Source organism: Mastacembelus armatus, chromosome 22 (genome assembly GCF_900324485.2).
Source record: "Mastacembelus armatus chromosome 22, fMasArm1.2, whole genome shotgun sequence".
Taxonomy (NCBI): Eukaryota; Metazoa; Chordata; class Actinopteri; order Synbranchiformes; family Mastacembelidae; genus Mastacembelus; species Mastacembelus armatus.
In genome coordinates, this window is record NC_046654.1 from 19713511 (window position 1) to 19737525 (window position 24015).

The following is a 24015-nucleotide window of genomic DNA, read 5'->3' on the forward strand; positions in this document are numbered from 1 at the left end:
ACCCTTGAGGAACCCCACATTTAATTTTTGTTCGCTCAGACTCATAATTACCAAGTGAGACAAAACACTCTATCTTGTAAGTAAGATTTTAGTCAATTTAATACTGTGCCAGTAACTCCCACCCACGTTTCTAGTCTATCAAGCAGCACATCATGATCAACTGTGTCAAATGCAGCACTGAGATCCAGTAGTACTAAAACAGAGGTTTTGGATTCATCATTATTCAAATGTAAATCATTTAAAATTTTAATAAGTGCAGTCTCAGTGCTGTGGTGTGCACGAAATCCAGACTGAAGTGCATTAAAAAGATTGTTCTGCACCATAAATCTATGAATTTGTTTATTTCAATTATTTTTCCCAAAAATGGAAGATTTGATATTGGCCTGTAGTTATAACAGCAGTTTTTAAGGCCTGGGGAAACTGCCCTGACTGAAGAGAACTATTGACAATCTGCAATACATCTGGAGCTAAGCTGTTAAAAACATTTAAAAAAAAAATTTGTTGGTAATATCAAGGCAGCATGATGTAGATTTTAATTTTAGAAGCGTTTCTGCCAGAGCCAGAGGTAAGCAGAAACCCAACACCTTTGAACAACTGTGAACATACTAGTATGTTCGGTCATCCTCAGGCAATGTAAATTCAAGTTACGGAAGTGTAGTAAGTATAGTTAGGATCTTTAGCAGAAGAATGAATGAGACCATGACCTAAATCACATACAGCAATGGTACTGATACTGCTCTAGGCTCTTTCTCCATAATAACTGCATTCTTCTCTGGCAGGATTCTTCTCTATATGCACATGAATTTAGCATGTCACCATCAGCAGAGGTTTTTATGAACTTTTGGTCTTTCTGTGCCTGGCCAGATCAAACACTTCATGGCCCAGCACCACAGTACATCTGCTGTGCTGTGTGCACAGAGGAAGGTCAGGACACCACTGAGGCTGTGTTGAGCTCCAGGCTGGGGTTGTTGGAACACTTATAGTCCATTGACTCTGGAGTGGCTCAGGTTCCAGCATCGCATTCTTGTTGAATCCATTTTATCCATATGTGCCAATCTCAGAGCAGCAGAAGGGTGTAAGGTGTTGTACACAGCTCGAAAGAACACTCTGGAAAAAACACAGGACAATGTCAGCCACAGTAAAGAAATGACAAAGATATGTTTGAGCAACCTCAAGGGCTCTGGTTTTGTTTCAGAAGTAAAGGGACACAATAAAATTAGGGTTCATTGCTTTTACACTATATTTACAAATAGAAATTCACTATTTCACTTTAATTATGAATATGAAAGAACTGGAAATAAGATAAGGATTGCGGTGTGAGCTGTGTCCTTTGTCCATGTGTAATTTCAATGACTAATAAAGTAGTTTATACAATTACAGAAAAAAAACTTTGATCACTACTTAGACTCAAAGGGATCATGTCTAAACCAGACTTCGAGAGACTCATCCATGCATTTATCTCCAGCAGGTTAGATTACTCTAACAGCCTGCTCACAGGGCTCTCAAAATGAGCTGTAAAGCAGCTGCAGTACATGCAGAATGCTGCTGCTTGGGTCCTGAGTAGAACCAGTAAGTACAACCACGTTACTACTGCTATCAGACCTCTGCATGGGCTTCCTGTATCTCAGAGAATAGACTTTAAAACATCACTGTTTGTGTATAAGTCTCTTCATGGCTCAGCACCACAGTACATCTCTGATATGTTGGTGCCATATGAACCATCTCAGACTCTGAGAACATCAGGGACAGGCCTTCTGCTTGTGCCCAGAGTCAGGACAAAACATGGAGAAGCAGTATTTCACTTTTATGCAGTTAAAATCTGGAATAGTCTTCCTGATGATGTTAGACAATCCTCATCTCTGACAATGTTTAAGTCCAAGCTAAAATGCTTCTTATTAGCTCTGCATATGACAACTGAAAGTGTTTTATCTGCACTCATTCTCCTTTAATTTTATTTCAAGTTCATTTTTACTAGTTTCTGTTTCTTGTTTTGATTTTTGCATATGTACTTTTAACTTGTCTTTTATTTCTGTAAAGCACTTTGAATTACTCTGTGCATGAATTGCGCCATATAAATAGCTTGCCTTGCCTTGCCTATTTTCTAATAATAAAATTGAAGAGATCATTATCAAAAACGCTTCTTTATGTTATGTGTACTGTGACCTGACCCTGTAGTGCATAACAACAATTCACAAAACACAAAGACATTTCAGAAAACCAAAACATTTCAGGTTATAAAATGGAGAAGTAGTGGAGTGGAGCAACGCTTCTTTCAGATCTTTCAACATGCTTCTCTTTGTTAGACAGGTTCTATTTACAGTGGTGTGAAAAAGTGTTGGCCCCCTTCCTGATTTCCTATTTTTTTCCGTGTTTGTCACACTTTGTTTCAAATCATCAAACAAATTTAAATATTAGTCAAAGATAACAGAAGTAAACACACCATGCAGTTTTTAAATGAAGGTTTTTATTAAGGGAAAACAAAATCCAAAACTACATGGCCCTGTGTGAAAAAGTGTTCTCCCCCCGTTAAAACATAACTTAACTGTGTTTATCACACCTGAGTTCAGTTCCTCTAGCCACACCCATGCCTGATTACTGCCACACCCGTTCACAATCAAGAAATTACTTAAATACTACTTTACAAAGTGAAGTAGACCAAAAGATCCTCAAAAGCTAGACATCATCTCATCCCGAGATCCAAAGAAATTCAAAAACAAGAAAGTATGAGAAAGAAAGTAACTGAGATCTATCAGTCTGGAAAAAGTTATAAAGCCATTTCTAAAGCTTTGGGACTGCAGCGAACCACAGTGAGAGCCATTATCTACAAATGGACAAACATGGAACAGTGTGGCCAGGAGTGGCCAGCCGACCAAAATTACCCCAAGAGCGCAGCGACGACTCATCCAAGAGATCACAAAAGACCCCACAACAACATCCAAAGAACTGCAGGCCTCACTTGCCTCAGTTAAAGTCACTGTTCATGACTCCACCATAAGAAAGAGACTGGGCAAAAATGGTCTGCATGGCAGAGTTCCAAAACGAAAACTGCTGCTGAGTAAAAAGAACATAAAGGCTCATCTCAGTTTTGCCAGAAAACATTTTGATGATCCCCTGTGAAAATACATCTGCTGATGCCTCTGGGCACATCTTCAGTGATGTTCCTGAAATCATTGGGTGTTTCGGGTCTTTCAACATCATACACCCTCATCCAGGTAACCCAACTGAGGCTGATCAAACCTCGGCTCTGCCGAGGTGGTACTGCGGATGGCTCTCCTCTTCCTCTCTCCCTTGATGCCCAAATAACTGAAAGCTCTGGCCAAAGAATAGGCTGCAAAACCTCTGCAACCCACCTCCACTGGGAGGCATCTTGCGCTCCATCCAGCCTGCTGACAGTCGCTGACCAGTCCCGTGTACTTTGAGAGCTTCCTCTCAAATGCTTCTTCCAGGCGATCTTCCCATGGGACTATTAGCCCAGCAGCACGGCCTGCTTAGTTTTCTCAGACACAAGGACAATGTCTGGACGCAGGGTAGTAGCAGCAATGTGGCTGGGGAACTTTAGCTGCCACTTGAGGTCCTCCAAAAGCTGCCAGTCTCTTGCAGAGGTCAGGATGCTTGCAGGTGTTCTTCTAGATGCAGGGGTAACTTGCTCCCCTGCTCTGACAAAGGCGATGGTTTTCTTTGAGGGACAGTATTGCTTTTCCCACTCAAGTCCTGTGCTAATGGCTTCAGTGATGGTCTCAAGGTCATGCCTCCAAAGGTACCATCCTTCTCCAAGGGCTGTAGTGCAGCTGCTGAGGATATGCTCAAGGGTTCCTCGCTTGGAACACAGAGGCCATGCTGGTGACTCTGCTATGCCCCATGTGTGCAGATTAGATGGGCTTGGCCTCTCCTTTCCTCTGGTGCTTAGTTGGGGAATTGGAAAGGATCCTAGCCCTGCACGGTCTTGTGTGTCCACTCCCACAACACTCTTGTGACGCAGCCTTGCCTCTGCCTCTTGAACAGCCTCCTCCGCCCTCCACTTCCTGCCAGTCCTCACTTGGATTCCAGCTTTGGCCACCTTCAAGTCGCTTGAGTCCCTATATTGCATCACTTCTCTTGCTCTTGTCACCTTGAATTCCTCCTCCAGGGCAGCTGCAGCTTGTTGTTGCACCCATAGAGAGTGATGCTGCTCAAGCTCTTTAGTAGTCCAAGCCATCTCCGAAGGTGGTTGCTGACTTTCCTCTCTAAGGTCTCGACTGTAATGTTATGCCCCGGCCTAGGGGAAACCCGGACGTAACATGGGTGCCTTCTCCCGCTTCCCCACTCTCAAGAAGAAACCAGCAGCACAAACGATTTTAACGTAGAGGGTAGCAATTTATGGCCTTAGAGTCAAACAAATGCCCAAAACAACAAACCAAAATTCTAATACAAACCCTACCCTTACCTGACCAAACAAAACTAAAGAAAAGCTGAACTCCTAAATCCAACAACATTGAATGTTACTAACCTTGTGCTCTCTCCCTCCCTCTCTCTCTCTCTCTCTCTCTCTCTGTACCTTCTGCAGGTGTCCCTGGTCCTGGAGCTGTTTATCGCTGATGTGCAGTTACTGGCCCCACCAACTTGCAGTGTCTATTTGTTGTTTATTGTTGCTGTTCTTTTCTCTCTGCTCTATCCACTCACCCCAACCGGTCGAGGCAGATGGCCGCCCAAACTGAGCCCGGTTCTGCTGGAGGTTTTTTTCTTCCGTTAAAGGGAGTTTTTTCCTCTCCACTGTCGCCAAGTGCTTGCTCATAAGGGAATTGTTGGGTTTTTAGTTTTAGTTTTTGTAAAGTGCCTTGAGATGATTTGTATTGTGATTTGGCGCTATACAAATAAAATTGAATTGAATTGAATTGAATTGAACAACAGGAGAAAAATCAAATACAAAATAAAAGGGCGGTTCACTCCTATCAAATGCTACCTTGTGCAATATGGACAGTGTAACATTTACTGTGTTTACAACTTCATTTCTCTAATGTTAAGACACACAAGTACACAGAATTCATAATACACAGCGTGCTGGCTCCCTTGGGAGTGCCAGAAGTGGAGTGGGGTCCAGGCTACTTTCAGTTGGTGCTTCAGGGACCAGGGGCTGGACCAATCCTGAAATAGCAACTTAATTCAAATGGGCCAATCCCCATGGATCCACCTATAACTCCACGCCCACTCATTCTTTCTCTCTCTCACACACACACACACACACACACACACACACACACCAAGAACCGGGGAGGAGAGAGAGCTGACAACAATCACAATGATAAATCACAGCACAACATTATTAATGACCCAGGGTCATAACAGTAGAGATTGGGATGGCATATACGACTAGGGGCCACAGGATCCTGGGCAGAATGCCAAGTTGATATATCCAGGCTTTGAACTTTCCAGGTAGGCCGGACTTGTCCACAGATTTCAGCCACCCATCCAACTCTTTCAGATTAACTGGATTGATGTTGTGTCTCTCAAACAACTGTCAAAAACCTTCCCCAGGCTTTTGACTGGCTTCTCTGTAATCGCTGGGATGGCTATGCCTGCGATGTAGAACCGGAACTTGTCCTCCACCTTTCCTTTCCTCAGCACCATAGATCTCAACTTGGCAGGTTTGAAACTCATCTGGGCCCACTCCACCAGCTTTTCAAGTCCCTTCAGGATCCACTGGCAGCCTGGGACTGATTTTGGTGTGACTGTAAGGTCATCCATGAAAGCCCTGATGGGTGGCCGTCGTCCAGAATTTGTCTGGGGCCCTCTGCACTCTGGCTCACCAGACTTGATGAGCATATTCATGGCTAAGGAGAACAATGTCACAAAGATAGTACACCCTGTGATATTACCGATCTCCACCTTGTGCCAGCTGGATGTTGTTACTCCTGAAGAGCCTCATCCTGAAGTTGTTTTAGTAATCAGCCATGAGGTCTCTACACCTGCTGGGGACATGATGTTTTAACAGAGTGAGTTGGACTAGCTTATGTGGAATGGAGCGAATGCGGTTGCCAAGTCAAGCCATAACACTGTCAGGTTGCCTTTATTCTCTCTGGCCTCCTGAATTAGCTGTGTCACCACACCAGTATGCTCCACACAGCCCGGCATTCCTGAAATGCCACCCTTCTGGACTGATGTATCGATATAGGTGTTCTTTGTCAGGTAGGTGCACAGCCGCTTGGAAATAGCACTGAAGAAGATCTTCGCTGCAACGCACAGCAGGGAGATGATGCGGAACTGCTCTAGCTGTGTGGAATTTTCCTCCTTTGGAATCCACACCCCTTCAGCCACTCGCCACTGATCTGGGATCTTCCCTTTCCGCCAAAACACTTGCAAGATTTTCCATAGACGCAGCAGGAGTTTGGGACAGTTCCTGTACACTTTGTATGTGGTGCCACTTGGTCCTGGAGCAGAGCAGGCCCTTGCTCTGCAAACAACCTTTCTGACTTCCTTTAGCTGAAACTCTGACATGTCAAAGTGCACTACCGGAACAGGGGATCTATGAGGATGTTACACTCTTCCAGCTCCTGCTCTCTTTTGGGGTCACTGAACATCTGTGAAAGATGTTTGTCAATGTCCTCCTGTGAGGAGGTAAGTTTCCCGCTGTGCTTCAGCCCCAGCAGGTCTTTAGTGAACTTGAAAGGGTTGGCGATAAAGGCAGCTCATTTATGTGCCCTCTCACATTTCCGCCTCCGATGCCACTCTGCCCGGCGGAGAACTCTGATCTCCGTAGGACGCACATCAACCGTGCCAGGCCAATGCATGCTTCTTCTCTTGCCACCTTGTGCTGGGTCTTCAGGGCCTTCATCTCCATCCTGATGTTGTGGATCTTCACAGCTCTCTGGTTCTTTGAGTAAGATGTACTGGTGTTTTTCTTCTCTTCCTCCCCAAACCGTTCAGCTGTTATAGTGGCAATAATTGTTGTCATGGCTTGAAGTTTCTGACCGGCCTCTCCTCTTGCCATTGCCTCCAGAATTTGGTCAACATCGTCGTCAAACTGCCTCCACAGTGATGTCATGGTAGCTGCAGGCCATTTAATCCATCTCCAGTCTGACTTAATACTCAGGGGATTAGTCAACAACACTTAGAGGTTCCGAACACTGTGGGGTGACTCTGGGCCTGGCCCCCTTCCCCCCCCTCCTCTCGGGAACCCCTGGGTGTATCTTTCCTTTAGATTCATCGTAGCTTAGTTGGGCGTCCTCCTCTCAGAGGACACAGAGTGTGTTGCCAGCCCACTCTGCCCCCGTTGCTGTCTCTCCGTGCTGTCGCTGACTCTCCAGTAGTTAGCTTGCTATTTGTGGATGTCATCCAGTCTTTCCTGGCTGTCACTGATGACTCTGAATGAACACTGTGAAAATACATCTGCTGATGCCTCTGGGCACATCTTCAGCGATGTTCCAAGACTTTTGGGAAAATATTCTGTGGACTGACGAGACAAAAGTTGAACTTTTTGGAAGGTGTGTGTCCCATTACGTCTGGCGTAAAAGTAACACAGCATTTCAGAAAAAACATCATACCAACAGTAAAATATGGTGGTGGTAGTGTGATTGTCTGTGCTGTTTTGCTGCTTCAGGACCTGGAAGACTTGCTGTGATAAATGGAACCATGAATTCTGCTGTCTACCAAAAAATCCTGAGGGAGAATGTCTGGCTATCTGTTCGTGACATCAAGCTAAAGCGAACAATGTATTTAGAAAGAAAAAAAGAAAAACAAAATGAAGACTTTGGAGTGGCCTAGTCAAAGTCCTCACCTGAATCCGATTGAGATGCTGTGGCATGACCTTAAAAAGGAGGTTCATGCTCGAAAACCTCCAATGTGGCTGAATTACAACAATTCTGCAAAGATGAGTGGGCCAAAATTCCTCCACAGCGCTGTAACAGACTCATTGAAAGTTATTGATTTCAGTTGTTGCTGCTAAGGGTGTCCCAACCAAGTTATTAGGTTTAGGGGGCAAACACTTTTTTACACAGGGCCATGTAGTTTTGGATTAGCTTTCCCTTAATAATAAAAACCTTCATTTAAAAACTGCATGATGTGTTTACTTGTGTTATATTTGACTAATATTTAAATTTGTTTGATGATCTGAAACAAAGTGTGACAAACAAGCAAAAAAAAAAGAAATCAGGAAGGGGGCCAACACTTTCACACCACTTTTTCATTGATTTCTTTATTCCTGGGTGTGGCATTTAAACTTTTACCTATAATATTTCAAAGTGAATTGAATATTGAATTGCCACTTTGCACAGTGAATTTCAGTATGCATTTTCAAATTGCATACTGAATTGCCAATTGTAAAATTGAATAACAAAAACCATGGCAATATGACATATGATTCTGCTTTTATTTAAAATTTTAACCAAAATAATTCAAAATGAATTGCATATTAAATTGCCACTTTTCACACTGAATTGCCAATTGTAAAATGCATTTTCAAATTGAATAAAGATGCCAGAAATATAAGTGTGACAAATATGCAAAAAACAAAAAAATCAGGAAGGGAGCAAATATTTTTTTCACATCACTGTATCTTAAGTTCACGACAGTAAGGGTGCAAGTGAGCAGGCACTGAGGAAGGCTTTAGAAAGAAGACAGGTAATAGCTGGATGAAGTCCTCCATCTGCATAAAATGTTGATTAGCAAGACTGATCTTTAATCTCACTTTAATGTGAGGGCTGCACTTGACTCTTGTGCTAGAGTACCAGAGCAACACTTGGGTCCTGTCCTATTATGAGCAAGAAGTATTGTCATTATATTTTCCATAATAAGGAATATTTTTGTGTTTTCAGAATTTTCATCTTATTTTTTGTTTTAGGAAATATTTTTGTTTTTGTGAAATGTACAATATGTGTTTATGTAACAAATATTGACTGACTGATCAAAATTTGGTCAGATCTTTTTTTTTTTATTTTTAATTATGCATAATAATTGTGCTCCTGCAAAGAATCTGCATCAGCTGGGCTTTATCCATGACTGAATTAAGTGGTTATAATTAAACCAGGAACAGACTGTCATTAAAATGTAATATTGCAATAGCAACCTGTGATGAACAAGCTCTCAATGTGTTATGCCTGGCTTCCTTTATTTACATGCTGTTAGGGATTTGTTTTGGGTATTCCAGAAAGCGGATTTAGTAAACAATCTGAACTTAAACTTGAACATTGAGGTGGCTACCTCAGATGGGAAACTCAGTTTTCAGTTCCAGGAAAGCTGATCAGAGTCAGATCAATCAATCAACTCTGTGTATATTCAAGCTGAGTTAAGCACACACCATGAAAGAGAAGAAAATATATTCTTTACACCAGTGGAATTAGAGATGGGGAGTACATACTATATTTCCACAAAAAAGCAGAAAAACTAGAAACTTAAAAACTTACACGCTAATGTGGGCAGAATCACTGCCCAAGTCAATGTGTAAGTTTCAAATATGGCAAGGATGTGAGGGTATGTGTTTGTACCTAGGTAACAGAGCTGTCACGGTAGTAAGAGCACATATGATGTAGAAGAGAGGCTGAGACATCTGTTGTGTTTCCACCCCAACAGGATTGGTGGGCGGGCTGCAGGTCACACAGAACACGCTGAAGAGCAGCACAAAGCCAAAGTAGAAACCACCACTGAGCACCAACACCACAACATGAATCCATGTCTGCAAAGCAAGATACAGAGGATGAGACTCCACAACACTAATGGAGACAGTTATTCCTAAGTCTTTCTGCTTGTCTGAATGTCAGTTTTTGCTTGCACTCTTACTATGTTTTTGCAGTCTACATACTCCACATTTTTTGTATCCTAGGAAAACATACATTGAGGGTACACAAGTAAGCATGTGACTCAAAATATTTGAGGCAAAATACAGTAAAAAAAAAAAGTACATTTCAGATAGTTTTTAGTGTAGCGATGTGTCTCACCAGAGTGTGACTCTCGAGAACTTGGTGCAGCAGGATGATGAGGAGAGCTGAGGCATTAATCAGAGAACCAAGTGACAGCTCCCCAGCATCTGATCCTACTAATGCCTAAGACAAACACAGAACAGTCTTACACTCAGCTTGGACCAGGGTTGTATGGGCAGTGTTTATTATTATCTGGTAATAAATGCAATTACAGGTTATACCGGTATCAGTTAAGAGACAGCACAGAGCAGATTTTAACAGAAAACTCAATTGGCTGGACCCCACGCATGTAAGGAGAAGCAATGGAATAAACACACCCCTGAAGGAACAGTCAGAACTGAATGGTTTCACCCAATACTTACACAGTATGGCATAAAGAAGCAGACAAGGCTCTGGTAAAACGCATCCACAGCTGTTATCCAGAAGATGTAAGGAATATATACCTGTACAGAAACAGGATTAATCTCTTAGTCTTAGTAAACACAGTGTCAAAAGGCATGAAGTCAGTGTTGTTGATAAGGTCCATTTTACATTTCGTTCCCACATGGGAGCATAAAAGAATGTACTGCCCCACTGTCTAATGACTGATTTCTAGGACTCATGCAGCTATTCAAATAGGGTTAGGGTTATGACATCAGCACATCATAATCAATAGTGCAGGGAAATACATCTTAAATCCTCAGTTGTGAGCTCAGTTCTGTTTAATCTGTATCATTTCACAAAAAAATGCATTTTCTGAGGAACACAGGACAATTGTAGGAAGTATTTGACAAACTAAACACGGAACATCAGCACCTGTGAATTAAGATTTTAAAAGGCCTGGTTTGTGCGAGTTGTCACCTTGGTGGTTTGTGCAGCCTGATAGATCTCTGGCTGACCCATCAGATTATCTGCAGATGAGTCTTGGTCCAGGACACCATAGATGAGAGGAGGGACAGAAGTAAAGAGTAGATTGAAGAAGATGAGCACCCAGGAGTTGGTCATGACACCCCCAGAGAAGCCACAAAAAAACTGATACCAGAACAGCAGATTCACATACATCTGTGGATATAAATGAACAGCTATGAGAATTCTTACATCCATCCATCCATTATATATACCCGCTTATTCCTTAACCAGGGTCACAGGCATCTGCTGGAGCCTCTTTTCCATAATAATTAAAAAAAAAAAAAATCTACTATCATTGTTTTATGGTATCACTGGATGCAATGGCATTATTTTCAAATTACACACATGCAGTAGTGAAAAAAAGTATGCAAACCCTATTGAAATAACTGATTTTCTTTAAATAATCATAACATTTGATTTGATCTTCTTTTACTGTACATCTTGGATAGAAAAAAATACAATGTATTTAACCTACTAGCACAAACAATTATAATCTTTCACGTCTTTATTGAACACTGTTTAACCTTTTTGGTGCTGGTGGAAAAAATAAGTGAACTCTTGAATTCAATAACTAGTTGAATCTCCTTTGGCATCAGTAACCCAAAACAAGGTCTTCCAGTAGCTGTGGATCAGAACTGCACAATATTCAGGAAGAATTTTGGACAATTCTTTATGGAACTGCATCAAAACTGCTTTGTTTATGTTGAACTGCTTGTTTAATTAGAAAGGACACATATCCCATATTTATATCTCATATAAACCATAAGATTGACACAGAAAATACGCCATATTCCTCTTTTAAAACCTGCTCCAGATACACAACACACAGTTGTGTTACTAAATAACACACATATGCTAACATAGATGGGTGGTTTCATTTCTGGGCAGAGACTAGTCCATCTTTCCTTTTTCTTCATCTTTCTAAAAGCAGTGAATGGTACAGAGTATGTAAGTGGCTGCTGCTTACAAGGATAAAATTTATGATTCAACCTTATGAATGAAAGATGAACACAGAGGACTAAAAAAAAGTAGACAAATAACTGAAAATTAATGACAGTGAGGGTAGTCTAGTCTACACATAGGTATTAAATAAGTTACATCACCACACACAGTCATTACGTATAGGTGTAGAAAACATCTTGCCACAAGTCTACATTGACTACTGTATGCAAATCAAGAGACCAAAAATAGTGCAGAGAAACATTTAAAGCTACTAAACTGATAGGAAATTAGATTTTTATTATACAAAACCGTCCACTGTGTGGTACACTGCTGTGCAAGTCTTTGCATAACCAATGTTCGGCCATGACTACCACAAATAATCAAACCTCACCACATTTTTGTAGATGAAATAGAGGACCATATTTGCAAGACGAGCATAACACCAGTGGCCATGAACAAGCAGCAGCTTCCTTAGGTGTTTAAACCTGGAGATTGCAAAATCACTGGACATCACAGCCTGTAGAACAATAAATGGAACTGATTAGAAAAAGAAGGCACAGCTACTGTATGTTCTAACCGCTTCACTTACAACAGGTTTAATTAAAAAAGAAATCATGTTAAACAAAAGAAAAAAGTATGGACTTTTACCTATTAATTCCTAAGGGCAAAGGATACTATAATATTACAATGTCTATAATATCACACAGATCCCTAAAATGACCATAAACTGTCTTCTTTCTAACTTTCAGCTTCATGTCACTCAATCCTTGCCAGACTGAGGGAAACAAATATGAAGAAAACCTAACCATGAAATTTATAAGCCTGTGTGATTTTGGTAAGTGTTCTGTTAGGATGATGCTAGTGGTTATTACCTGCATACCCTCCTGGCCAGATATCCCAATGCCCACATCAGCCATCTGAATCATGCTCACATCATTGGCTCCATCCCCTAAAAAAGGAAAATGTTTAATTGGCCATCATGTTTAGAGGTATGTACGTAGCATTCCTTGCAGCTGTTTGAAGATAAAACTTACACTACTCTACATTTACTCTTCTACTACTAACATGATCCTTTCAGTATGTTCAACACTAGATTCAGGGATCCAGGTCTACAACTCCTTATGATAAAAATTGTTGAGGTCACCAATAGACTTTATGAATGCTAAAGATTTAGTCTAGCACCATCTAATAAAATCTCCAGTTGTACCATTACTCATTCACTCATATGAACCTTTTTAATTTTAGACCTAAATTTGTCATTATACAATGGGCATTGTTGTAAAATGTGATAAACATATTGTATAATATACTGTATACTGACATTGACTTGAAATCATATTTATTATACGAGAACAGTTTGCCCAATCCAGTCAGTAGTTTAAGTCTTTGTTTTGTCGAACAGTTTCCCGATCTAATAATAACTGCCGCCCAAGTGGTTTGCCTACTGTCAGGCAGGGCTGAGACAGGCAAACCCAAATGCAGACAGCAGACAGACGTAAGAGTACATATTTAAAATGACAAAGTTTGTGAGTCACAGCCAGTGCATAAGGCAGGTAGTCCAAAACTGATACAGCAGTTCAGATAATGAAGGTGTCCAACTTGGTGTGGTAGTAATAACTGTGGTGAAGGCAATGACCATGACAGTGCAGGCAAGACCGTGATTGTACAGGCTTATCCCCTTGTTGCCTGAGACTACACACAAACAGACACACACGGCGGACACACAAGCCAGATAAGACGCAGGTGAAACTAATAATCATAACATAGCTACCTGGGACAAGACCAGATGAAACAGGAAACACAACCAAACTAAAAGTCTCATTACAGGAAGTCCATGACCAGGATAATGACAGTACCCTGTACTGTCATTCACCCTGTACTGTCCCTGTACTGTCATCCTCTGATGACCATACCACTGGCATGACTTGGGGCATGAGCAGCACCAGTCTCAATAACCAGTCCACTAGGATGGTCCAACTTGATGAACAGGAATGGACCCTTAGTGGGAGTGTCTTCGTTGGCACACTGAGATCCGAGCACTTAAGACAGAACTAGTAGAGGTGTCGGAGACTGGACCTGAGAGAGTGAAGGCATGAGCTTTGACATGGGCAAAGACTCTGTGCTTAGAAACCGAGACGGTTGGACTGGTGATTCGAGCTGTGGACTTGGAGACTGAGGGTCTGCTGTGGCTCTGGAAGCAGTGGTTTGTGGACTGGATACTGTGACAGACTGGCTGGAGAGTCAGACTGTGGGCTTGGAGATTCAAACCGTGGACTTAGGATTTCTGACATGGACTCTGGAATCTCTGACTGTGGCTCTGGAAACCCTGACTGTGGTTCTGGAATATTTGGTTCTGGGAGATGTGGCTCTGGTGGCTGTGGCTCCGGAAGAGACGGTTCTAGGGGCTGTGATAGGCTGACTGGAGACTGTGGCTGTGGAAACTCTGGCTGTGGCTCCGACTGTGGCTCTGGAAAAGTCGACTGGAACCCCCTAGATGCAGGGCGAGAGAATTGAGAGAGGCAGTGTGACGTGGCGGTCTCTAGGGGCACCCCCAAGATCTCATAATCCTCGAAGAGGGTCCTGACGGTAGAAGAGAACGTGACCAACTGACTCACCTTCTTTGCAGTTACAAAGTGAGGGGTTTGTAGAAACTCTCGTTCCAGGGCAATGCGATAACAATGGAACGGAGTGGACCGTCACTAAGCCAACAGGAACAACCATAGCCCAAATACATAGCATAAATTTCAGTCATTGAGCACATTTACACTTATTCACACATATATGAACATTGCAATTATAAACTTACCTTTGCCATAATTTTCTCACCAATCACCAACATTCCACATAGGCTTCAAGGGTGCACACTTGTCGTTCTATTTATCCAATATTTCCATAAGATCAAACATTCGCATACATTCCATTCCTGAATTTCCTGTTCCAACCAGAGCAAACATGAGTTCCGGGTATATATAGCCCCACCTAATCAGTATGGGATATGACGTCAGAGGGTTAGAGGCCTTAAAAGACGCCTCATTCCATTGAGAAAGTGTGGTGGAAGAGAGTTGGACAAGCTGTAGGTTATATGTGCTGAACGATCGACTGTACGTCACAAATGGTGAATGTTTCTAACTGAGTTTTTGCTACAAACAAAAAGGAAGGATTGCTGACAGACTTCTTGTTATTCTTTGCATGGATATTATAGAAGAATACTTTGCTTTGTTTGCTGTACCTGACAAGGACAATTGCAATAAAACTTTCAACATATAAAAGCTACGGACTCTGCCAAGGTTCTTTTGGATAGGACCCTGTCACATTTGGTGGCAGTGGTGGGATGGCAAGCCGTAAGCGAGCAATTCGTCCAGGTAAGCTGCGGACAGGGCTACGCTCTCAGAAGATGGCGGCACGAGGAGAGCCTTCTGATGAAGAGAAGGATGGTGCAAACTGGCATACAGAGGATGAGCAGGAAGAGCCCAGTTTGGTTCCAACAACATCAGTGACGTCTAACGAACTACTTACGTTAATGAGAGACTTCCTGTCCGGTCAACAAAGAAGGGAGGAAGGCCTGTTAGACGAGCTGCGGCAATTACGCTCCTCTCTGTCCACAGCCAGACCAGCAGTGGCAACTCCAGGTACTGTGATGGCGGATAGCCCGTGCTTTGAGCTACCCACCCCGGCGCCACGGCAAAAAGGGATGATATCACAGCACCAGTATCAGACAACTGACGACAGCAGTTCAGAGTCGGGACAGTTTCACCAATCCATACCAGTACGATCGGAACAGATGAGGAAACGAGAGAGCCAGAGATCCAGTCAGCAGTGGAGTGGAGGCCATACGCTGTTGAACCAAGAATTCCACCATATCAGGATGGAGAAGATATGGATAATTATTTGTTACGGTTCGACCGTATTGCAAAGACTTGGAAATGGCCAGAAGCGGAGTGGTCATGCCATCTAGTCCCACTTCCGTCTGGAAAGGCACTCGAGGCTTACACAGCAATGGACGAAGACGAAGCACACGGTTACAAATGCCTGAAAGCAGTGTTACTGGCAAAATTTGACATATCACCTGAAACATATAGACAGCGATTCAGGTTGACCACTGTGCCAGCCGGAGAAACACCTACAGAGACCTATCATCGACTTCGGAGTATTTACCGGCGTTGGATCCATCCGGAGCAGCTTTCCAAGGAAGAGATCGGGGAGCTCATCATCCTGGAACAGCTACTCTACATCTTACCTTCAGACGTCAGGACCTGGGTGAAGGAGCAGGAGCCTGAGAACGGACTCATGGCAGCGAAGCTGGGTCTGTGATACCAGAACGCCCGACGAGGAGGAAGCGGCCGGTTCAACACATCACCTCGACCTAAACAGCAACCAGCATCGGCTCGATCCGGTAAGGGGGAGGTCCGTCAGGATCCGCAGGGACATATTGGACCATCGACCACCCTGCACTCCTCGGGTAAGCCGTTGATTTGTCACTATTGTCAGCAGCCAGGCTGTTACGTATGTCCTTTACGTAAGGATAAACTGACTGGTGCCTGTTATGTACCTCGAGGCGAAGAAAGCCTCGGTGAGAACACCTGAAGGGACACTCAAAGAACTGTTACGGTAAATGGACAAAAAGTGACAGCACTGTTAGACAGTGGAAGTTTTACATCACTGGTGAAAAAAAGACTTGATTCCAGTAGGATGTATAGACTATGGTGTAAAAACTAATGTTGTGTGTGTACATGGGGACAAACATGCATATCCACAAACTGAAATTATTGTCGAAATTGATGAACAATCTTACCTGTTAACTGTAGCAGTGGCAGAGAATCTGCCATTAGATTTGGTACTCGGAACTGACTTTCCTGTCCTAATGAATCTTCTACAAGCTAGTAACATAGGGGAGGATAAGAGTGGGGTTGTTTCAGGGCCTGTAATCACTAGACCTAAATCAGGGCTGCAACCTTTACCTGATTTAGACGATAGTGTATGTGAAGTGGGTACTAAGGGTCTTAGAAAGTCCAGACGCCAACGGCGATTTGAAAAAAAATTAATGACAAATAAGACCTGAAAAAACTGAAAGTTGATACTGTATGGGATGTGCCTGAAAACACTGCTGATCTGCAGAAACAGGATGATTCTTTAACCTTTCTGTTTAAAAAAACTGTCAGACAAAGCTAATGCTAAGGCTAATGTGATAGGAAAAGAACAAGTTGTTATGGAAAATGGGGTATTGTATTGGCGTAGTGACAATTACAATCGCTTGGTTGTTCCTTTCGGCTGTTGGCCATTAGTGATGCATTTAGCTCACACTGTACCCTGGGCAGGTCATTTGGCACGGCATAAAACATTCTTGCGTGTCGTAGCACGTTTCTATTGGCCTGGAATGTACAGGGACATTCAGGAACACTGTGCCAAGTGTCCCACCTGTCAGAAGACGTGTCCAGTTTGCGTAACTGACAGGGCTAGCCTCTATCCACTCCCCATTATCCATACTCCTTTTCGGAGGGTTGCCATGGATATAGTAGGTCCTTTGGTAAAAAGTGCTCGGGGTCACCAGTACATCTTGGTGGTGTGCGATTATGCGACCAGATACCCTGAGGCTTTTCCGCTCCGTTCCATCACTACTCCAACTATTCTCCATGCCCTAGTTCAATTATTTTCACGAGTAGGTATTCCTGATGAAATACTAACTGATCAGGATGCAAATTTCACATCCCGCCTGCTGCAGTTGTTTCACCAACAACTCGGCATATCAGCTATTAAAACATCCCCCTACCATCCTCAAACTGATGGGCTAGTTGAACGCTTAAACGCATGCTCCAAAAGTTTGTAGATGACACAGGAAAAGATTGGGACCGGTGGTTACCTTTCGTCTTATTTGCATACAGAGAAGTCCCACAAGCTTCTACTGGTTTCTCCCCATTTGAACTCCTTTATGGATGGGATGTTCAAGGTCCATTGGACCTGTTAGCTAAGACTTGGAGTGACCGAGCTCCCCTCCAGTGGACATAGCTGCTATGGTCCAAGAAGTGAGAGCGGAAGAAGAAGAGGATTTGGGCCCGAGTGTAGTGATGGAGACTACAAAGCCAATACTCTCTCATCTTCCCTCTGACCATGCTGCGGAGCTTCATCAGTTGTTCCAGCAGATGCTTCCTCTTTTTGATCCTCGACCTGGGAAGACAACTTTAATAGAACATGGGATTAGACGGAAGAATAACCAACCTATTAGACAGCAACCTTACAGAGTACCACAACAATTAATTGGACAGCTCCGACAAGAGGTAGACGCTATGCTAGCCTTAGGAGTTATCGAACCATCAAGATCGGAATGGTGCTCTCCAGTGGTCATGGTGATGAAGAAAGATGGATCCGTGCGCATCTGTGTTGACTTCAGGAAGCTTAACTCCATCTCAGAGTTTGATGCGTATCCGATGCCACAAATTGATGGACCTCCTGGAAAGAATTGGTTCTGCCCGATATATCACCACCCTAGATCTGTGTAAGAGATATTGGCAAGTACCATTAGATCCCTCGAGCAGACCATATACTGCATTCCGTACACCTGCTGGTTTGTTTCAGTTCACAATGATGCCATTTGGATTACATGGAGCACCTGCTACGTTCCAGAGACTAATGGATAGTGTGTTGCAAGGTTGTGAGGAATACAGTGCAGCTTACTTGGATGACGTAGTGATCTTTAGTCATAGCTGGACAGAACATATTAGGCACCTGAGGAAGGTCCTAGGAAAGATCCAAGAAGCAGGACTAACCCTGAACCCTGGCAAATGTGAGTGGGCCAGAGAAGAAACCCGATACCTGGGATACCAGTTGGAAAAAGGCGAGGTGCGACCTCAAAAGGATAAGGTAGAAGCTATCCAGAAATGCCCTCGTCCTCGAACAAGAAGGAAGTGCGATCCTTCCTGGGTCTCGCTGGTTGGTACCGGAGGTTTGTCCCTCAGTTTGCAACCATAGCTGTACCTCTTACTGCTCTGACGACCAAGAATCAGAAGAACCCAGTGGTTTGGACGGAAGAATGTGAAACGGCATTCTCAACCTTGAAAACCTACCTGTGTTCCTCTCCAGTGTTGAGGACGGTTTCGGGTCCAGGTGGATGTCTCAGAAGTTGGTTTGGGAGCAGTATTGATTCAAGGAGATCCGAGGGAAGAGCGACCTATCCCATACCTGAGTCGGAAGTTGCTACCCAGAGAGACACGGTATTCGGCAGTAGAGAAGGAGGGTCTCGCTATCAAGTGGGCTCTCGAGAGTCTGCGTTACTATCTCCTGGGACAAGAATTCGACCTGGAAACAGACCACCGTGCTCTCGCCTGGATCAATTCTATGAAAGACCATACCAGCAAGTTAACCCTCTGGGGTCTGAGGGGGTTTTGGAGGCCTGGACAAATTTTGACATGTCCTGACATTTGTGCTTTTTTCAGTGTCTTTTAAACATATTAATGTCTAAAGTCTGATAACACTGTAATCAGCACAAAATTGGCTACAATAATATGTGAGCAGCAAGTTTATACATGATTGTGTTTTTGAGAAAAAAGTGTTTATGCATGGTTAGTGAAAAACTACAATTTTTTACTCACTGAAATAAGACCATAAAACACAAACAGAACATTGGTTCACAAGACCTTGGAGACCTGCATGTTGTAGGCTAAAGTGTTTACTTCAGAGTGCTGTGAATGTCATCTTGTTCACACATTCACAGTAAACAATACACTGATTTAAATTTTCTAAGACACTTTTTGTCCAGAAAGGCCATATGCAAGAGGGTGTGTCTGAGGATAAATAGTCATGTGATTTACCTGAGAACACAAAAGACGCGCATAATGAGCCTTTCAGTCAATGTAGATGGGAGGGGATTAGTGCAGCACAATACAAAACAATGAGGAGCCAAACGATCCTCATTTGAGTTAAAATCAGTGTTTTTACTCTGAGGACAAGCTAAACTATTTGTCTCTGTGTGGAATATAAGGAGCGCTTAGTCACGTGCGTAACGCGCCATCATCCAAACGCAGCGAAAAAGTGAGTAAATTCTATGATGAAGTTTGATATTTTGTGTCATTTCTCGGGGGTGTGCACATATTTACCTGGTTCACCTGAGATTATTTACATGTGAACAGTGGACAGTGTACAAGGCGGGACCGCATTACCTGTAATTAGGTGAGACAGGAAAAAACGGACTTCTCCTTACGTTCATACGGATTAAATAAAAAGTGATGATTTGTTTTCAACTTGAATTGTTTCACTTAAAAGAAAACATTTCAAGCTTTCTAGCCATATAATTTTTATTTTTATGAGCCAAGTATTCGCTGAGATTCTGGTTGTTTTATTTACGCGTCTTTGAAGAGAAATGGCAGAGACAGAAAAGGCCGAGAGCGCACCCTGTCGGCTTTCTTTATTTAAAAAAAGCACAGCGTTTTGTTGTTATTATGACCCCGTCACAAACAGATTATGTTCTTATAGTCCTGAGAGACTTCAATTACTGATACAAGATCCTCGAGGAGACCCCATATGAATTTCTCCTCTATTGCGGACGCTGAAGACTCTGACGTGGAAGCAGGTGCTAACGGCTGGCTCACTGGAACTGCTGGTTGGAACTCTGGAGAGGCTGGCTGGGAGACTGGAGGCTGTGGCTGTGGACTGGACTGTGAGTTTGATGACTCTAAATGGAGGACCAGACTGTGAGACTGATGATTGTAACTGTGGAGCTAATGACTATGGCTGTGGAATTGGTGACTCTGATGCGAAAACAGTAGCCGCTGACTGGCTCACAGGTGATGCTGGCAGAGAAACTAGAAAATTGGAGTGACTGACTGGTTGAAACATGGGAACATGGGACCGGTATTTATTGATATTTTCAGACTTAGCGCTCGCTAGCTTGCCAGTTAGCTTAGTTGGCATGGCTTCTCCCTCTTTCTCCCTCTCCTGCTCGGTGTGCCACATGTTTAGTTATTCCTCTGCCTCCTATAGTGATAATGATACCTGTAATAAGTGTAAGGTTCTGGTAGCTTTGGAGGCGAGGATCACTGATTTGGAAGTGCGGCTCTGCACCTTTTAACAAAAGTCAGCTAGCCTAATTTTCTCTGGACCCCTCCCCAATCTGACCAGTGATGTGCAGAAAACATTGTTTAGCCGCATGTCGTCGTTCCCTCGCTGGCTGTCTAAGGTGGTGTCCAGCAAACAATGTGGGCTTCATGGACAATTGGGCCACGTTCTGTGGAAAACCCGGTCTGGTAGCGAGGGACAGCATCCATCCCACTTTGGATGGTGCGGCTCTCATCTCTAAAAATCCGGCTATTATTGGCCTACAGCCATACCTACAGGTTGTGTTCTTACCCACAGCAAGTGTAGTTACACCAAGCTGGTTCCGAATCAGCTGAACCACCTGGCTCTTCTGCCGTGGAGTGGACCTGCAGCAGATTATTGCCTTGCACCTACAGCTCAGCTCTATGAAGTCGTTGTTCAGCTCCTCTTGCAAGGCCCACTCTACTGTTTGGCCATCTATGACCAGAACAAAGCTGGCCATGCTGTTTGAAAAGGATTTCTCCTGATTCCCTGCTGCAGTTGGTTCAGTCAAACTGTCTTTCCCACACTGCACTTCCAGTTTGAGCTCCTCAAGTAAAGCTGCACAGGCATCCTGGAGAAAAAGAAATCCATTAATATTGTCATAAGTGTTGCATTTACATATCACAATATCACGATAATTTTGCAAATAATGCCAATATTTGTTTTCACACAGGTGGGCCTGAAGATAGTAATCTTTCCTGTGCATATGTTTTGGAAAAAGTTATCTCACTGACTACTGGGTACTGCTCCTGACCACTCTTTGAGCACTTTAATCAGATTCAAAGGAACATACCGACTTGTATTACTATACATGTATGCTGTTGGGGAGAAACACATTTCTCCTACATTTTTTGTGTCATTTGCAAGCAAAATCAACACTACATTACTACACTACTACTCTCTTTCATGTCTTAATTATAGATTTTACTGATTTACACACTTTCCATTATGTCTGATCCCAATAAATTTTGGCTTTGTGAAATTGCTATGTTATTAAGCTGCATTGCAAACCACATCCACAACTTTGTACTACGTCTTTAGCACTTGCATAATGACAGCAGTAAATGACAATGTACCAAGTAAAAACAACAAGGGAAAAGGCAATGCAAAAACAAACCTCACACTAAAGATAAACATCTCAACATCTACAAATAAGCCTAATGGAGCTAGTCTCACGTAGCCACTGACCTTGCTTCTACAGCTTGCTGTCAGCAATTGGTCACTGGGACAGAGGAGTTTACAGGAATATGCAATGTTGATGGCTGTTTCCTGTTTGTCTCCAGTGAGGACCCAGACTTTGATCCCAGCCCGCTGAAGGGCTTCAATCGTCTCTGGGACCTCCTCTTGCAATCTGTCTACAATCCCTGTGGTACCTGGACATACAGACACAGAGACAAAACACTAAGTACTACTGTTGCCTGCTCTGATAAGTGAATGGTCCGTTTATAAGCCAGAGTGAGCAGCTACCCAGAAGGGTTAGGTTAGTCTCCAGACTCTGAGATGACTCCAGCATCAGCTCCTCTCTGTTCTCTATGCTGCTCTCTGCCAGCAGCTGTTTCTTCAGCCACACTTCATACTCCTCCTCTTCTAGAACCTACTCCAGACACACAATACACAGTTACTAAATAACACACACATCTGCTAACATAGATGAGTGGACAAGTTCATTTTTAGGTAGAGTTGAATAACTTCTGAAAGCAGTGAAAGGTACAGCATTTGTGTGTGTATTTTGTGTTGAAAAAGTGTAAGGCTGTAAGGTTTGTAAAGTTTATATTTTTAATAATGTACAAAGCTTTTTTCTGTCACCTTTCTGAAACATTACCTTTTTAGCAATGCAGAGTGTGCGGAGGCCTTCTCTGGCATAGCTATCTAAATGTTTTTGGGTTTGCTCTCTGATGTGACTATATATATCCTGAGCCTGCTCTGCACCTGCACCTAAGAGAGAAAAACAAGTTGCAGCGAAACAGACAAAACTTGCTGGTAATATTATTATCTGGCCTTGAACCAAAAAGGAATCATAAATTGTTCAGAACTGTATGCCCTAGTTTTTCATTTATATTCTTTTATTAATTACCTTTAGGTGTCTGAGCAAGGTCCATTATGACAGAGTCAGCACCCTTGGTGTAAACCACCACTTGTCCTGTGAGTGGGTGGCGGATGACCACTGACATCCTCTTCCTGTTGGAGTCAAAGGGTAGGATGTGAAGCAGCTGAACAGTCAGAGAACCAATTCCTGGCAGATCCACCAGCAGGCTTTCTGCAGAGCGTCCTCTCAAGGTACAGCGATATACCCGGGCTGCATGGACCAGCGCTGCCTCATCTGGACTTTCTGCCTCATAGAGTAATTCATCATCAGTGCCCACATCTCTGGTCAGGTCCTCCACATTCTGCTTCGTACAGTCACAGTTTGTATTTATATCCCCGATATCAACCTGTATGGCCTTGCCCTTCACCTGCCCTGTATGTGTTCTGTTCCCTTTGGCAGACAAGTCCAGCCTACGCCTCATATTAAATGATTTAAGGTTGCATTCTTGGTCTTGTTCTGACTCTGTATTGCTATTAGGGGGTGTGGAGAAGGTAACAGAGTCAGTCTTCCCCCAGGTAAAGGTGCGAGGGCTGCCTTTAATCTGGGAAGGGGAGAGGGTGGACAGGTCTGAGAATGGGGTGAAGCTTAATCTCTGGAACATCAATTTGATTTCTTCCAGGGATCTCAAAGGTGTTCCTGCTTCAAGCACCTGCAGACAACAAAAAAACAAAACAAACAAACAAAAATGTATATATATCTTTTTTTGTATAATATCTTCTGACCTGAACTGATCAGTGTGTAATACTGATCAAATATGATGAAATAGTTAACACATTAACAGAATCAAACATTTTGTCTTTAATGGGACTGAAATGTTGACGAATTAAATACAGCTGTGCTGTATGGTCACTACATAGATACTACTCTGATAATTCAATATGTGTACAAATGTATGTATAAATATGGTAAAATTGTTATTCACGTCGGCAGCACGGACACCCGATTACGCCAATCGGAGGTCACTAAAATTAATGTTGAGTCAATGTGTAATTTTGCCAAAACAATGTTGGATTCCGTAATTTTCTTTGGACCCCTCCCGAATCTGACCAGTGATGACATGTTTAGCCGCATGTCATCGTTCCATCACTGGCTGTCTAGGTGATGTCCAGCAAACGATGTGGGCTTCATAGACAATTGGGCCACTTT

General features: G+C 43.0%; 1 protein-coding gene across 1 annotated transcript in view; it reads right to left on the reverse strand.

Annotated features, from left to right (window-relative positions):
- Positions 1–443: 443 nt before the first annotated feature.
- The window catches only part of atp10d (ATPase phospholipid transporting 10D), an 81420-nt gene continuing 57848 nt past the window's right edge, over positions 444–24015 (reverse strand). The window contains exons 12-23 of the mRNA XM_026308073.1: positions 22858–23518; positions 22606–22718; positions 22251–22377; positions 21972–22156; positions 21054–21354; positions 12590–12666; positions 12109–12234; positions 10728–10928; positions 10250–10330; positions 9906–10010; positions 9456–9643; positions 444–1107 (exon numbers count right to left, since the gene is read on the reverse strand). Coding sequence (XP_026163858.1) covers positions 978–1107; positions 9456–9643; positions 9906–10010; positions 10250–10330; positions 10728–10928; positions 12109–12234; positions 12590–12666; positions 21054–21354; positions 21972–22156; positions 22251–22377; positions 22606–22718; positions 22858–23518 — 2295 coding nt within the window. The 3' untranslated portion in view covers positions 444–977. The remainder of the gene's footprint in view (positions 1108–9455; positions 9644–9905; positions 10011–10249; positions 10331–10727; positions 10929–12108; positions 12235–12589; positions 12667–21053; positions 21355–21971; positions 22157–22250; positions 22378–22605; positions 22719–22857; positions 23519–24015) is intronic.